This window comes from Monopterus albus, unplaced genomic scaffold (assembly GCF_001952655.1).
Source record: "Monopterus albus unplaced genomic scaffold, M_albus_1.0 scaffold146.1, whole genome shotgun sequence".
NCBI lineage: Eukaryota > Metazoa > Chordata > Actinopteri > Synbranchiformes > Synbranchidae > Monopterus > Monopterus albus.
This window is the reverse complement of record NW_018128026.1, coordinates 835240-851331: the sequence shown is the minus strand read 5'-3', so window position 1 is coordinate 851331 and position 16092 is coordinate 835240. Positions and strand designations below refer to the sequence as shown.

Here is a 16092-nt window from a genome sequence, read left to right as displayed (position 1 = left end):
CGTTTCCACTCCCACTTTTTTTTCCATAAATGGATCTTGATGCATCCTTGCTTCACATAAACCAGGCTAGACTTGTTTTGCGTTAGCTTTGGCACCGGCAACACTTTCCACTGCCAAGAACAGCTCTTTTGTCCTTAAACACAACCACCATGCACGTTTTTGTGAACCAGTTTAATAAGCCTTATATGATATGATATTGTCTAATTTGCACCGGTGCAGTTAACTTAAATTTAGCTCTGATTTGCTAGACAGTTCCCCCATCCAGATACTTAAGGATTTAATTTGATTTTTTGTTTTTTTTAAGCTTTATTTTGGTATGGGTGTATGTAAGAAGAACACACCAGTTTTACACAGTGTTTAGTTACTGTTAGTAACTGTTATGACAAGCTCTCAGTCTGTGGAAGCAAATGCATAATGCTGTCTGTAGCTCTGGAAAAGCATTACCGAATTCTGAGAAAATAAACCTGATGATGGGCTTGTAACAGAAAACTTGTTTGAGGTAGGTTTTTTTTGACATATGTTGGCATTTACTGGGCAGGGAAAGTCTGAAAGATGCAGCTGAGGAGTTTTATGGGAAATGTGGGATTCAGCATTTTTGGAACATTACTCATAGGTAAAGCTAAAATATCTCTGCTTCTGCTGTGTTGATTTGGAAACCTCTGTTTTTTTATGTGTCCCCCTAAAATCCCCCATATTTGTGGACATTATTTAATAAATCACTGGCGTAAGTTTTTAATTACTGTCTACTTATTAGTTTAGGTTCGGAGGAGGTATTTGTACTTTCCATCACTTGTCTGTGATGGACTGTGTGCTTTTTCCTTGGTAAAACCAAAGCAGCAGTATCCATGTGATGTCATCTTGTTACATTATACACTGTAGTGGTGGGAGGATACTAAATACCACCCAGAGAAAGTCATCTCTGTTCCCATTTTTTATTTGAACCTGTATGAGGAGGTCATAAACTCTCCTGTATCACTTTAAAGAGGGAGACCAGTTCAGGAGATCATTTATTCGCTCTGTATCAACAAGGATGATAAATAAGGTTATGACTAGATAATTATAACGTTTTTGAAATTAGAAATAATTACACTGCTCATTACCAACAGCGATGATGACACACATCTGAGTGCAGTGGAGTTGAAGTCCTCCTTGAGGGAAAAGGGCAGGCGTTATCTCACAGACTGGCCCACTTTTAAAATGCCAAACATCTTTGCTAGATCGCGGGGTGGGGTGAAAAGGTTCTGCAGATGGACTGTGGTGGCAACAAGCTCATTAAAATGATTAGTCATTAAACAGGTGGCCTAAAGGTAAGAACAGAGCGAAGCAAATTTTAAATGAAACTGTTAATTGATGATGTGAGACAACAGTTGTTCTATGGTTGTGAGGTTTGGCTTTTTCTACCTGAGTACATCTGCAAGTGACAGAACGTTGTCCTGCTCATGTGTTACAAGCTGAAGAAGTAATAGGCTGAGCAGGAGTCTGGTACAATTACAGTAAGATGATTCATTATTGGTTAAAATTATTCTAGAAAACCAAAAGATAGTTGAAAGTCGATGCAGAGCAATATCACTTTAACAATGTTCCTCCCTGTTTCAGTGGTTGACGGGTACATGGTGTACAGGTGTGTCAGGTTGTTTGTGTTCTTTTTATGCTGCTGGTTGTGAACAAATAAACTTAATTTCAGCACATTTTAAAGATGGTCTCTCTGATATTACATTTAATTTATGTAACGTAACCTCCAAACAATAAAAAATGTATTCCCAGAAGGATTTGACAGGCTGCTACACCAAGCAGTGGCATTAAACTGTACAGACGTTCCCAATCACTCTTCAAAACACTTTGAACCAATAGTTTGTGTCACTTTTATTTGTAAAATATTCACAATGAAAAGTAATAGACAATGTTGTGACACTGGCTTCACAGAGGCTCACAGCACTAACAAACACACAGTTTATTAGTGCACATGCATCATGCTAGATTCAAAGCCCTTACAATAATCACATTTCTTTGCACTTAATAAACTCAACTTGTTGATATGATCTGAGAAACAGTTTGTTGCTTCAGTGTGATTTGGATGTGAAGTTTGTTAGTCCATCCAAAACTACCTCATTGCACAGTTGTTTCCCCTTCAGGCACAAAAGAGGCTAATAAACTAAACACAAGCTATTAAACCAGCTAAACACAACACACACAGTGTACAGCAGCGCTCACACACAGACTGTAGTAAAAGCTGAGTGGCACAACAGTGCACATCACCGCTGGTTATGACAGAAGCAGTTTCTTTGCAGAGACGAGTCCAACTGATAAAGCTGTTTATGTTCAGAGCCTTTGTCTTTGCTATGAAAGGATTCACTGTTGGCTTGTCTTCATATTAAAAAGTGGTACTTTTGTGTGAGATCTAATCACAGCCAATTTAGATATCATAGATGCTAAGTTGATTTGGATCACTCTGAACTCTGTAAATACCAGCATACAAAGCAATGCGAAGGTTGATGCCAACGTGCCATTCTGCTGATAATGATCGCCCAGACTAATCAAATCCTGTGACTGTAAACTAACCTTGTGCAGGAAAAATTTAAACACTGTCCTGTAAGACAGTTCAACCCATCTGGTTTTCTTCTTGCACCCATGACACATTACATGTTAGAAGATCTTTGAGCCAATACCTTCATGTTTGCAGGGTGTGAATATAGTATCAGGCATTACTCTTTTCTCTTTCATCCTTTCCCTCTCCTCTTCTTTTCGTCCTGTTTCCCTCCGTTCTACTTGACAAAGTGCAGGGCCTCAGCTGCCACCACAGAGCCTTTGCTGCTGTCAAGGCTAGTGACCAGCTTGAAGCCTGATTTCAGTGCTAGCATCACTGTCTCTAGTTTTAGACAGTCAAGTGTGCACAAGAATGTGCTGTCCTCCTTGAGAACGAGCCGCGAGCCAGGCTCTGATTTGATGAAGTGTCGGAACTGGATCACGTTGGATGACACCACGAATTCTTCCGGGAAACCATCCAGACGGCTCTTGGAGATCTGCACCAGCCGCCCTTTGACCTTCTCGATGAAGGCGGGGTCACTGCAGTACACCTTTAGGCCATGTGACCTCTCATGGCTATCCGTCACCTCCAAAAAGGCTGGTTCCCGCTGAGCTGCCCTCTGATTTTCCCACTCAACCACAGCCTCCACCAGTTCACTCAGACGGTAAAAATCAGCCTCTCGTCGCAGGAGTCCCGCCTCTCGGAAGTCGTCGGGTAGCTGGAGCTCTCCGGTTCGCAGGTAGTTGAGCACATGGCGAAAAACTGGACCATCTCTGTCAATGAATGGATTGCCCATTGAGTCAGTTTGCTGATCTGGCTTCTTACCATTGGCCAGCTCTTCTAGAAAGGACCCCAGGTGCTTGGCAAGAGTGGTCCGGTGGGCGGTGTACAGGAACCCTCCTACATTGAGGGTGATGGTGCCTGAGGAGGGTTTCTTGAAGCTCTTGCTGGGCTGCAGCAGATCCGGGTTGATGTGCCTCAGTTCACTTTCCATCCTTCTGAGGTTCCATTCCATTCTCCAGTCACCCTCTCCAGCCTCAACCCAGCCTCCTCGGAGCTGGTCTGTCTGTGTGCGTGCAGTGTTTTTTTCCTCTCTCTTTTGGAGCTGGCTGTGTGAGTCTGTGGCGCTGCTGAAAAAAGGAAAAGGTGTTGTCAGCTGTCGTATAGTGAGAGTGAATGTGTTTGAGAGCGTGTGGTGGTAGAAGGGTGAGTGCTATCTGGCAGAGGCACTACAGTGAACTGGGAGCTGAAAACAGACTGGTTCTCTGTACTGCTCAGTGTCCCTCCTCTCCCTCTCCCTTTCATTAGGAGTGGGTGGGTAGACAGCGTCACTTGCAGGGAGGAGAGAGAGGGAATATGTGAGCAAACAACAGAAGAGCATGGATTCCAGGAGCTCTTTTTTTCCTGCTCTCTTTCCATAATTATCGCTGATAAACAAGGCACAGAGCTGAGCTCTAGCAATTAGATCTTGTGCGCACACACACACACACACACACACACACACACATACCCCCTCCCATCACCAGATGGAGGGAGGGATGCAACCATAATCTTTTCGGTGTGAAACTGTTTCAGCTTGTGTGAGGCTGAACATGAAACTCCTTTTGCAGCCAAATCCATCTGTTTACCACACAGCACTTCATACAGTATGAACTGGAATCTGTTGGAACAGCGGTCCAGCATAATTCAGGGGTTTTTCTGGCATGCTCTTTCTGCCTCACCTCAGGTTATGATGGGAAGAAGTGGGCTGTTTGCTTTACTTATGTACAGTAAATGAAAGCAACAGGGAATGCATTGGTTTTCTCTTTAGCAGGGTAACAAGCAGTCCCCTGTCGAATGTTGCCTGTGCTTTGATTGACTGGCTTTGGGTCCTGTCGAAGGAATGGACCAATTACAGTCAATGCTAGTCAGGTCACGAAGGACAGGTCTTGAATTGGCCAGCGCTTGGGCCTGGAGCCTCCCTCAGGGAACTACTGTAGACCACTGTGTGTGTGTTTCATGTGACTGTCTCGACCCTAGTGCAACTGCAGACGTGTAAAAATCAGTTCATGTCCAATGTGGGGAATTGCACAGAGGGCGTCTAAATAGTATACACAGTAGTGCATAAATTATATTTGAGATGTTTAGTTTGTCATCAGTTACACAGTACCATCAGAGAGGTGTCTGATTGGTCCCTGATTTGTTCTGGTGTGTGACAGTTAGCCCAAACATGCAGCCAGACTCATAAAGAACTGTCTTCAGAAGGACTTGTGCAACAGATGGTCTGGCCCCAACATCGTGAGTTAGTCTGGGATTATGATGAAGAGGAAGACACTGAGACAGGAGTTGTTCTCGCAACTAAAGAAATTATTATTCCATAATTACAGGTGATGACAGAACAGCTTATAGTACTGAATTACATGTAGCAAAGTCTGTCCATTTTGTGTTATATCTGTGGTTGCTAACACAGAGCATGCTTTCGTTGTCTCCATTTGGAGTGTGAGTGTTTGGTCTTTAGAGATCGTGCAGCTAAAAATCAGCGTGTACTGAGAGCATGTTTTGGCTGCTTCAGCTACCACATGCTGCATTAATGTTCTCTTTATTTTTAAACTATAATCAATTTTAAATATCCCAATCTTTCATCAGTGTTGTCCTACCTTAGATGATGCAAGTCATGTGATTATACATTACTTGTGTTGAAGGTTACCACCTTAATTTTGCCAAATGTTAGTGTTTGGATTAGGTAGTACAGTATCTTATACTGTAGGAGGGACAAGGTAGAAAATGGTAGATAACACACATGCTCCTGTGTTAAGATAACTGTACTTGGTATTAAAATCCTGCTTCTTGTACATGTACATGTATAATCACTAACACAAATGCACAGTCAGTCTTCATACCAACCCAAACAACAGTTCTGTTGTAGACATATTTCAGTGAGGACAGTTTGTAACCTACTTCAGATGTTTTTTTTATAGAAGGGGGGCAGTGTCAGTCAGGCTGCATAATTTATCAGCACTTGCACAGGAGCCTGGCAATGACAGAATTCCTGGATTGTAGCAGTATTTGTTAGCGCAGGGGAGCAGAAATGGCATGTTTGCTTTGCAGGGATGTTTATATCTCAGACTTCTCAGTGTCAAAATACTGTTTATTAAAACATTTCACTTAATTTACTTTGGCAGAAGAATGGACTGATGGTTACTTGGCTGTACTGAACATCACAACCAAGAGTAGCAGGGTTCTGGGATGAGAGATTAGATTTAGAGCTGCAGCTGTTATTTCTGACTTTGAATTGATTGGTCAGTAAAACATGAAAAAGTGAAGTCAGTCCAAAACCCAAAAAATATTCAGTTTATTATCACAGAAGAAATCAGAAAACAAAATGAAATTCACATTTGAGTTGGCAGAATCAGTGAAACATGTTTGATTTAAAATCTAACTGAGCAATTGAATGATCTCAGTAGTGGCTGATTTATGTCAGTCGATAAATTGTTTCAGCTTTTTTTTTTAGATGAGACAAACAATCCAAGGTCCCAACGGTGAAACTGTGCCGTCACACCTCAGTAGTGATGCTAGTAGCAGCAGTAATAGATAGACTACAAAAAAGACAATTTGTGTGCGTATACACATATCCAAAACTCAAACACTGACATATTTGAAAACAGGTCGGGACTTTAGCCCAGCATAATGTGCAAACCACCAGCATTAGTGTCAGCACTAGAATCATGAAAAGCAAAAACGCGGACTCAGCCTCCAGACAACCACTGTAATAACACTTGTTCACCACCTCATTTTAAATCCTCTGGCCTTAAACTCTGGATTTATGTCAGGACTCCACAAAGGAGCTACTGTTTATTACCCTGCTGTCCACTGCTACATGCAGCTTCACTCATATTTAGTTGGCAGTTACTTTTTATTACAGTATTTGCCTCAAGCCACCAAATCGCACTTATTTCTACCGAGGGCCACAGCTTGCGTAGCAAAAAGATGTGATGTCTAATGATGAGAAAAGCCCTGAAACTCTGCATTCATGGTGACACTCGTGTCTGCCTTGTTTGCACCCAGGATCTTTTTTTTTTTTTTTTTTTGTAAGTCTGTTGGATCACACTTGAAGCCACTTCTCAGGAGTCTTGTCACATTCAGACTAGGTGTGTAAATGAAGGTGCTGTTACATGCACCTTTTATTTAGCAACACAAATCAAAAAAGAGTTTTTTTGAGATATAGCCTATAATTTATAGCCATTATTATTGTTATTATAGCAGTTGGCAAATATTATTAGCTTCACAAGTAGGAGTAAATGTGAGGATATTTAAAGTGTAAAATTTAGCTCCTTTTCTTTTGTCTGTGTATCTGAGAGAAAAGCCCAGAGCGACAGTGCTCACTCTCTCTGCGGCAATTTTCTAATCATAAGTGATTAGTAATATCATCAACAACACTCAATTGGAATTGCAAACGAGGCCAAGATGCAGCAGAGAGGATTGTGGGAGGTTTGACCTGCTTTCTGCCTCCTGTTCATTAACTGGCTCATCGAGGGCGATGGTTATCTTCAAAGCCAGTGAGAATCTGCTTGTTACAGCTGTTGCATCTCTTTGTGAAACCGATGGCTGGGACATTTGAATTAAATTTCCCAAAATGCTGCAAACAAGGGCTCTCCTTTCCTCTTAAAGGTGGTGAATTATTCATGGAGCTGCTCTAAGAGCTTGTGATGAAACATGGAGTCGGTGACTGCTGTGAAGCTGGCATGGCAACCACTGAAAATAGGGTCTTGTGTGAGCTCAGCGCTGTCAGTCTCTTGCTTTATTCATTATGGAAGTCTGCTGTATAGAATCTATGTGTGTGTGCCAGCAGCAACATTAATCTAACCTTGAAGGTCAGGCATCATATCACAGGTAAAATATTCAAAAACAACTAACAAGCTGGCTAAAAATTAGTTGAGTCATAGACTTAAACTAAAATGATGAACACCAGAGTCAAATGTTAAACTTTTTTTAAGCTGCGAATTCAAATATTAAACTGGTTTAATATTTTATAGTTGTTTTTAATTATTTAAACTAAAGTTAAATTGTCAGATATCTGAAGAGAAAAAGCTTGTTCACATTTTCTCTCCAGCTAGAATATCAAAGATATTTCCAAAAGAAAGTCAAACATAAAAAAAGACAAGATATGGACAATAAGATTACAGCCACCTCAAAGCTGAAACCATAAAAATGTTTTGTACTATTTTAAAATTCTCTGTTTTCATGTGTTCCTCTTTTAGAACCAAGATGCGCCAACTTTCAAACAGCCAGTGAGAGTGAAAAACTGACTTACAGCCCAATTACTAGTAAATAAATTGCCCATCAGTTCTCTCTTGCTTCACTCTGAAGCCTGTTGGTTGCGTATGGATAGTGCTGTTCCATGCTAAAACCAAAACAAGTGGGCTGGATACAATTATGGACATTGGCAAATCACTTCAAAGTTAATGAATGGAGTCATTAAATTTCCTTAATGAAGCAGCCTCTGGGCCTGGTAGAGATGAGCTCTAATGGAAAATTATATTTGGAGATCTAATCAGTGACTATTTCCCCCTCGTTTTGCTTTCTTGTTGTCGTGTATAGACAAGGCTTTCACTAGTGTGTGTGTGTGTGTGTGTGTGTGTGTGTGTGTGTGTGTGCGCGCGCGCGCGCGTGTTTGATAATGAGAAAGGAAAGGCTATCTAAGGCTTGCTAAGGGAGTCTTACTGTTTTTGTGCACTCTGTGTATGCACAAAGACATAAATACTGCAGAAGCAGCTCATTTGAGGAGTTTCTGTCAGAATAATTTTAACCACTAGTCCTGGGATATGGCTTAATGGCTATAAGAACGTATGTGCAAGATTCTTCTTGGAATACATGAATACATATGAATGTAGCTAAAATGCATCCCTCTGCTTTGCATCTTATATGTGTGTGTGTGTGTGTGTGTGTGTGTGTGTAGGCCTGCCCTCAGACACACAGACCTGAAGTTAGATGCATGTAGTAGGCTACTGTAATTCCCAATTTCTGCTGTTTTCAAGTTGGCTGAAAAAGTACACGGACCGTCGGACGTCATGATAAGCATCACACCTCTAGCGCTGGGAGTCCGGCAGTCGTGTAACACAGGAGTGACATTTTACCAGCTTTTTAAAGTTCATCATAAAAAGGTTTAAATCAAAAAAGACGCCTTGAAGGAGGTTCAAAACAAAACAAATCTCTGTGTTAAAGGAGCTTAACACTAAAATATATTAACACACAGTAAATAAAGTCTGTAGGGTACGTTCAGCTTTAGCAGGTCTATAGATGAGTGTTGTTCTCATAACAGCATGAGGTTCATTTTGTTGTTGGGTCTTGTGCAGTGTATGTGAGGCTTCCCTGAATGCAGGGTCATAAAATTCTTACAAGGACTTTGCTCCTTTCTCTGGTCTGCATTATCTCGCAGGTCAATCCTCTCACTGTGTTGATCATAAGTCCTATCAATGTGTCATGGAACTGCCATTTGTTTACACGTTTGTGCTTCACTAATGGCTTTTAAAGCAAGCATAATAAAAACTTGTCCTTTTTGAGAGATGGCCTGGATTAGGTCCAGCGAATCAAAAGTCTGATTAGTGTGCATCTATGGAGGCAATGTAAAGAAGTCCAGCTTTAGTGACGAGGGTTTGTGAGGCAAAAGCACATGATCTTTGTTCCATCTCAAACCTTACAATACGTCCCTTTAATCAGATTTCTAAAGCCCTGTGTGCAGATGCTTTGTTTTTAACAATTTCAGTAATTGTCAAATTGGGCATCTCTTGCTGTGTGAAAAAATTACAAGCCAAGCCGACCATGGTATAAATTTCAGTTTTGGAGTTGCTCACATCTTTTTCACCTTCCTCAGCAGAACATTTGGCAAGATTTGGAGTTGCTATTTTTAAGGCTTAATCACACAGAGAAAAAATACGCATTTGAAAATGTTTAGTTCTGTTTGCTTGGTGACGTAAAGACTATATTTGTGGGGCTAGTTGGTGAATTACTGTAGTAGTTGGCAGCTAGCCACCAGCTGACTGACTGGCCAGGGTAGTAAAAGTCAGCTGCAGTAGCTCTCAGAGCTTCCTTCTGTTTTCTCTCTTTGTTTACTTTTGGTAATGCTGAAATGATGTTCTTCGAGATAACCAGCTTAAGTGTTTGAAACAGACTCTTGGCAAGCTCATTATTATCCACCTCATTAACAGGATAATATGTTCACAGGGTTTATTTAAAGGTTATTGTTATTATCAATTAATGCCTCCTAGCTGTCTGCAAACCGCTGCTCTTCCTCTCCAGATTAATGTCCCCTCAAAGGTCAGCACTGTCAAGATGGTGCAAATTGGCAAGTCAAAGCTCCCAAAACAGAACTCGATGTGCAAGTGAATTCACTAGGGGTGTGATGATACACTTGGCTTGTGAGACAAAATGATGCATGATATTGGGTTCACGAGAACGAGACGATAATATTTTAACACTGTTTTAAAGAAATTTTCAATGACAAAATATATGACTGGAAAAATGGTGTTTTATTTGACTGAAAGTCACAAAATGCATAACAATGCATGAGCATTTTGAAATGTTTGAACTAATCATCTGGTAATGAAAGTCACTTCACTTCTACTTTGAGGATGAATTATTATATGCAGTAAAAGACTATGCAAGCACTGTAAAAGGTTTTGCCACAAACTCAGCCAACCTGCTTCTCTCCTGTATTACTTCACGGGTCTCGTGTGTGACCTTCTATGCTATTTTCACCCTCACCATACCGCAGCAGATGGTGACATCATCTGGCAAAGGCACTGACCAATCACGTATGGCAGATGATTGGGACGTGGACGCACACAGGAAGACTTCTTTTTGTTTACCTTGTTAGCATGAGCATTCACTGCTATTCACTGTCAAAGTTGAGCCACAGTTAATGCACCATAATAACATGCCATGCATTTTCGTGAGCACTGGATATTAAACTGTTTATCTATTGGTGCAGACACACTGGTAGAATTGGTGCTAAGGTAGAGTAGGCTATGTTAGCATGGCTAACCAAAACACAATGGAAACTCACAGGCTGGAAACATGAATGAAGCCACTCACGGCCACTGTGTGACGAGTCGACATATCGTACACACTACAACCCTTCACCCCACCAATGCAGGCATCTTCCTTCATACATCCCTGGTTACACGTGAAATGACACAGTCAAAGTTGTTCATGTGTATACATTGTCTCTACACCATAGGATTCATAAACTATTCCTGAGAGCTATGGCCACCTCAAACATTGACTTTATAACCAGGAAGGCACCAAGCTTCAGTCAAGTTCTGAGGCAACAGAGTGTTGCGCTAGAGAAGCAGTGAATAGCCTGAGGCGCCGTAACAGAAGCAGCTTATGCAGTGAGTCACATAGACACAGAATGGGGCTTAAGGCCAGTATACCTTATAGAAATCAAGGAAGAGGTGTTAGACAGTGTTAGTTTTACAATACTGAGGAGCATTGTTCATGTTTTATGCCGATGAGGGCTTTGATGTGTTGTGTTTATTGCTCTGTATGTAGGCTTTGTGTATTTGTAGCTGTTATATGTTGAAACACAGGTGAGGGAGCGTTTATTCAAAGTCAGTGATGGTGGATGGAGACCTGGTGGGCGGCAAGCTGTTTGTTGTGTTTAACATTAGGAAGGTTGGCGCATTAAGGAAAGGGTGTCAGAGCAGATGAAGGTAAGAGATGAGAGTGAGGGGGTAGACAAGTGACCTCCTCACCCTCGCATCTGTCTCTCTCTTCCTCTGCTGGCTTCACTTGGCCATCTTTCACTTTGCTACTCTTTAAGAATTAGCTGACTATAATGACTATAAAATGTATTGAATACAGTTAATACAGGCCTTACCTTATTTCATCTAACTTTTCATGTTGGGTTTCTATATTTTCCCTAATTGTACTGCATATTAATATATATATTTTTTTTAAATCAGAAGTAAGCTGCTCAATAATAGTAAGCTTAGTAATATACTGTTGTCCAGTTGTGGTAAATGTATGCAAGTGTGAGAGAGGGAGACAAAGGAACAAAGGTGGACCAAAAACAAATGATGACAGTCCAGATGACACTGAAAACAAGGCATCTTAAATTCAAATGTTTCTATTATTGAAACAAATAAGAAAACAAAACAATGTGGCTACTGAAGACAAGGTTGCATGAAGACGCTGAGCTTCTCAAGCGCTTGCATCTCAACTAGGGCTGCATTGCCTCACAACTGTCTACTTTCCTGTGTCATATCTGGTGGTAAACTGAATGCCTTTGGATTTTGAACTGGTCTAATAGCACAAGCAATTAGAATGCATTTATTTTAGGGCATTTTTTTGCAATTTTTTGACACTTTATAGAAGGTTATGTGATTAATTAGGAAATCAAAACTGCAGTCTATGACACTACAAGACCATGACACAGCTGCATCTAGTGGATGCAATAATGGGAATACTGGGAGTTCTGCTTGTCTTGTGGAGGGCTGCAGGAGAACTGGAGTCAATTACTGGGAGTTGTAGTTGTTTATTTTTCGACTTGCAGTCTATATTGCTTCTAGCTGCAGGGTCCAACACTTAGGATTTGCAGTTGTTAGTCTCTGTTTTATAGTGGATCATCATTCAGTGGTATCTATAGTAAGTAGATGATAGTATGTGTCTGCACCGACTCTCTTTTGACACTATTTGTGCTAAATTTAGGCCTCTGTAATTTAGAGTATGACATGATGGGTAGGCAGTGCGTGTGTGTGTGCGTGTGTGTGTGCGCAAGTGTAAGTGTTACACAACAATGTGGGAGAAGAGTGATTATAGCTAATGGCAAGAGTGAAGTGCATATACACTAGGCTGTTATCTGTCTGCCATGCTCCCAAAGGGGAATGTGCAGTGCTCTGTTTGCTGTGGAAGCTTTTTTTAAGAGCACTAGGAGCAGATCATATTACTGTGATGAGGAACATAACTAGCAGTTGATGCTCAACACATCAGGTCAAAATGTGCACATTTAAATAAGAAATTCAACTTCAACCTGAAGCATAATAATTTCTCAAGTTCTCTCAGAACATACCCTTTTAGATGGTGTTACATTGGCAGGCGTTATCAGAAGGTATCACCATGGAGAGTGACCGGCGTTAAGACCCTGAAGCAACCGCTAGGCCACGTCCAGACTGACTTCAGCTGTGTGTGGAAAACATGCAGCCCTCCCCTCCATCTAGCTGGAGCCAGTCTGTCAGCACAGGGAGTATCCAGCAAAACGGCACAGGATCATCTGGCAAAGAAGTTGAACCATGCTTAAATTTTTTCTGTAACACAATGAGGCACCGTCTAGTCTACTGAAATCAGTCACATGTAAGAGGTTCAAAGGTGTCTTTATTATCCATGAAGCACAGTTTAACAGCAAAGACAAACAAATCACATACAGTAAGACAAATAAACCACTTAACATGCACTAGAAATTATGAGCATTTAAGAAGCACCATAGAGGTTTTTAGTCGATTTGACCTAAACTTTGCAGGCCAAATTCACAGACTCACCAAAAAGCAGATGACTGGGATCAGCCAAGATTAACCTAGCCTTTAAATTGTTAAGGGAAGTGCCACCAATCTTACTAGACATTCAAGAGCACATTTCTGGTTGATTATTTTGTAATGAGAAAAGTCTGAGAACATCTTGAGAATTATAAACTGTTGTGCAGTGTTTGAGTTTGAAAAGCCTTCAGATTGGACTTCTGTCAAGTTTTATTAATTCATATATATTTTATATTTCATCCTTTGGAATGTTTTTTCACTAACAGGCCTGAAACACACTTGAGTTTTGGTTTGATTAAAGGAAAAGTTTTAAAACAAGAAGAGTGAATGCGATGAGTTATATTAAGCCAATTATTTAAACTGGAACTCCACCATATTTACAGGTTGAAGTTTACTGGTTTGGAAGTACTACAGCGTATGTGAAAAGGAGTTGTATAAAGCTTTTTGTTGCTCCAGAGGGGGTTGCATGAACTTGACAAAATTTGTCTGTTGTGGCTGAAGCCTAGTTGAAAAATGTGAAATAAACCTTGTGGTGTCAACGTTGAAAGAAGTGACTTTAACAGACTTCTGTAGCTTGAAGCCTTGAAGCTTGAAGCCTTGGCTGCTACGAGCATAACACACCAAACTGTGAGCGGTTGAATTGCATTGTGGGTGACAAGTTTTGGCAAGAAAGAGGAGTGTGCCGAATGAAAGCAATACATCCGTTTTTCTTGTGATGTTAAATCTCAGCCCTGGCTTAGTTTTATCTGATGGAGTATAAAGTCGTATGCTGTCTGAGTAATAGGTGCGTAGGAGAACTAGAATTAGGATATTGAATGTCTACTGAAGGTGTGGACCACAACACTGATCTAGCATTCAAGTCTTCCTCCCACACACAGGAGCCCTGAGCTACAATTGCTGTGTTCAGTCCACATCCTGTGCTGGTCCTCTCTCTCCATGTACAGTGTGCATGCCTTTCCTTTCCTATTGTACATTCAGTGTCTCCCTAGAGGGAAAACAGGAAGCCTTGAATGGCAGGAAGGAACCGGCACTCATTTCTTAATGGCCTTGACCCTGTTTGACCACTAACTACTGCACAACAGGGATGTCAGGGTAGGATGATCAGTAGTCATGTGCATTTTCGTGCACATTTCTGGTCTGTGGTTTTGTTGTTGGCAAGTGCTCTGGTACTCACCAGCCAATAATTGCACATAATGACATCTATTTCTGGGGAAAGAACCAAAGATGAACATTAGTGAGATCTGTGACATGTACTGTTAAAATAGAGTAAATAATTTATTTTTTATGGCTGTGTTGTCGGGTGGCATGTGATTATGGTTGGCTATAGTCTCTCTTTTTCTTACTCTCAACAAATCCTATGAAAAGACATTTATCCTACTGACCTTATAGAGTACCAGTCAAACAACTATTAAGTCTTGTTTGCTAATGTTTCCTGATTTTGAAATTTGTAAGCATCATGATTTCAATCATGAGAAGCAACTTGTGCTAAGTATTTATAGATGTAGATTCTGTAAAACCCACCAGCTCCTAGTGCACGAGGTTAGCTAGCGTTAGCATCCTATTCTGTAAAGTGTGACTTTTGATAAAGCTTAAATGATGAACTTCTGCTTGTTAACTTTAGGGCCCTGAAGTCTTGTTACATAGCTTGGTGACTTGTTTGCACAGCTAATAATTTAAATGTATTCATGTGGTGACACAAGGCTTCGAGGCACACTGTGGGTCAGACATTACTGGAGCCAGTGCTTGTGGACTCGCAGCAGTAGACAACCTTTTCCTTTTTGCTATTCGCTGTTTCTCTGACATCTCACAGTCTCAGTTCTGGGGCTGTGGTCCCTTAAGAGTAGGCCTATACATTTTCAGTGTTTCCATGCATTGTGATCTAGATCTGCTCTCCTTATGTGATGTCACATCCAATTGATGTTCTTTGAGGTGGGCATGTAACTCCCTCACAAAAAGCACTGCAGATGTTGCTATACTGCATATAGATTTTTTTTTTTCTTTCAAATATACATCTTTTTTCTATACATTGATTAACTGGAGTTGTTAACCTACAGGTTGCCCTTTACATTCATTCTGATAAATTTCAATTTAAAGTATTTTGTAGTGTATTTTGTGTCAGCACCACTTGTGCTCTGCTGCTTAAAATGCACCTATTCCCCCATAAATTTTCTTTGTAAGAGACGGCTCAAGTTTATTAACAAACCCCTGTGTCAAGTAGCCATTTAAAACAAAACTAATGACAGTAGGTATATGATTAGTGTAGTAGCAATGTCTCACCATAAAGTAAGCAGTTCTTTTTTAAAAATTAATTTATACTGGGTAGGTTGAGTTTACAGCAACGCCCTGTTTATAATTGAAAGTGATTGGGGGAAAAAAAACAGAGCACTTAAAAACAAGCGTTAATGAAAGTAATGACAAGCCGGAAGAAAACGACTGAGAATGATCTTGAAGTTACAGAGGTGTGGGTGTTTTCACTTTTAACTGATGATGCAAATTATTTTAATGAGACTACTGCACTGACAGCAGATGCACTCTTTTCTAAATTCTTCTTAAATTCATATCACAATAAGGAAAGAAGACCATTTTAAAACAGTGAATCATTGGTAGAGTTGAACAAAATACTCAAAGAACTGGATCAACACAAATACCCGCTCCACAGACATACTGCCTGCAGCTGAGTATTATTTAAACTCGTGTATTTTTAGTTGGTTTCACATATTAATTGAACACACCCACACACAGTGAGTCAGTAAGGTACTTAGTTACAGTACTAAATGTTAGAGCAAACAAAGGGTACAATACATGGCACACACATTCTCAAATCAAGTGTTCCCACATTCACATTTAGACTGGTGACAAAAATGCTTTTCTGCCAGAGGGAATGTCTTATATGATTCCAGTGGGTGAAGTGAAGTGCATTAAATCTTATTATGCATTGACGTGCACAGTGTGAAGAGGTGCATGTGCCAGCAATGGATGATCAACATGCAGAGATGGTTATTGTCATGTGGGAGGGCATCAATATAACATTTACTAGCTTAGCAGTGATAATAGGCTCCC

The 16092-nt window shown here is 40.6% G+C and overlaps 2 protein-coding genes across 3 annotated transcripts in view; one reads left to right on the top strand and one right to left on the bottom strand.

Moving 5' to 3' along the window:
* LOC109968291 (general transcription factor IIF subunit 2-like) overlaps positions 1-16092 on the top strand; it is a 36673-nt gene that overhangs the window by 12691 nt on the left and 7890 nt on the right. The window lies entirely within an intron of this gene.
* kctd4 (potassium channel tetramerization domain containing 4) lies at positions 1854-3875 on the bottom strand. The gene has a single exon (XM_020614454.1). The coding sequence runs from the start codon at positions 3537-3539 to the stop codon at positions 2763-2765; it is 777 nt and encodes a 258-aa protein (XP_020470110.1). The 5' UTR covers positions 3540-3875; the 3' UTR covers positions 1854-2762.

Bases quoted from the DNA above. Each gene is read 5' to 3' on its own strand.
- kctd4 (XM_020614454.1), bottom strand. From the start codon at position 3,539: ATGGAATGGAACCTCAGAAGGATGGAAAGTGAACTGAGGCACATCAAC.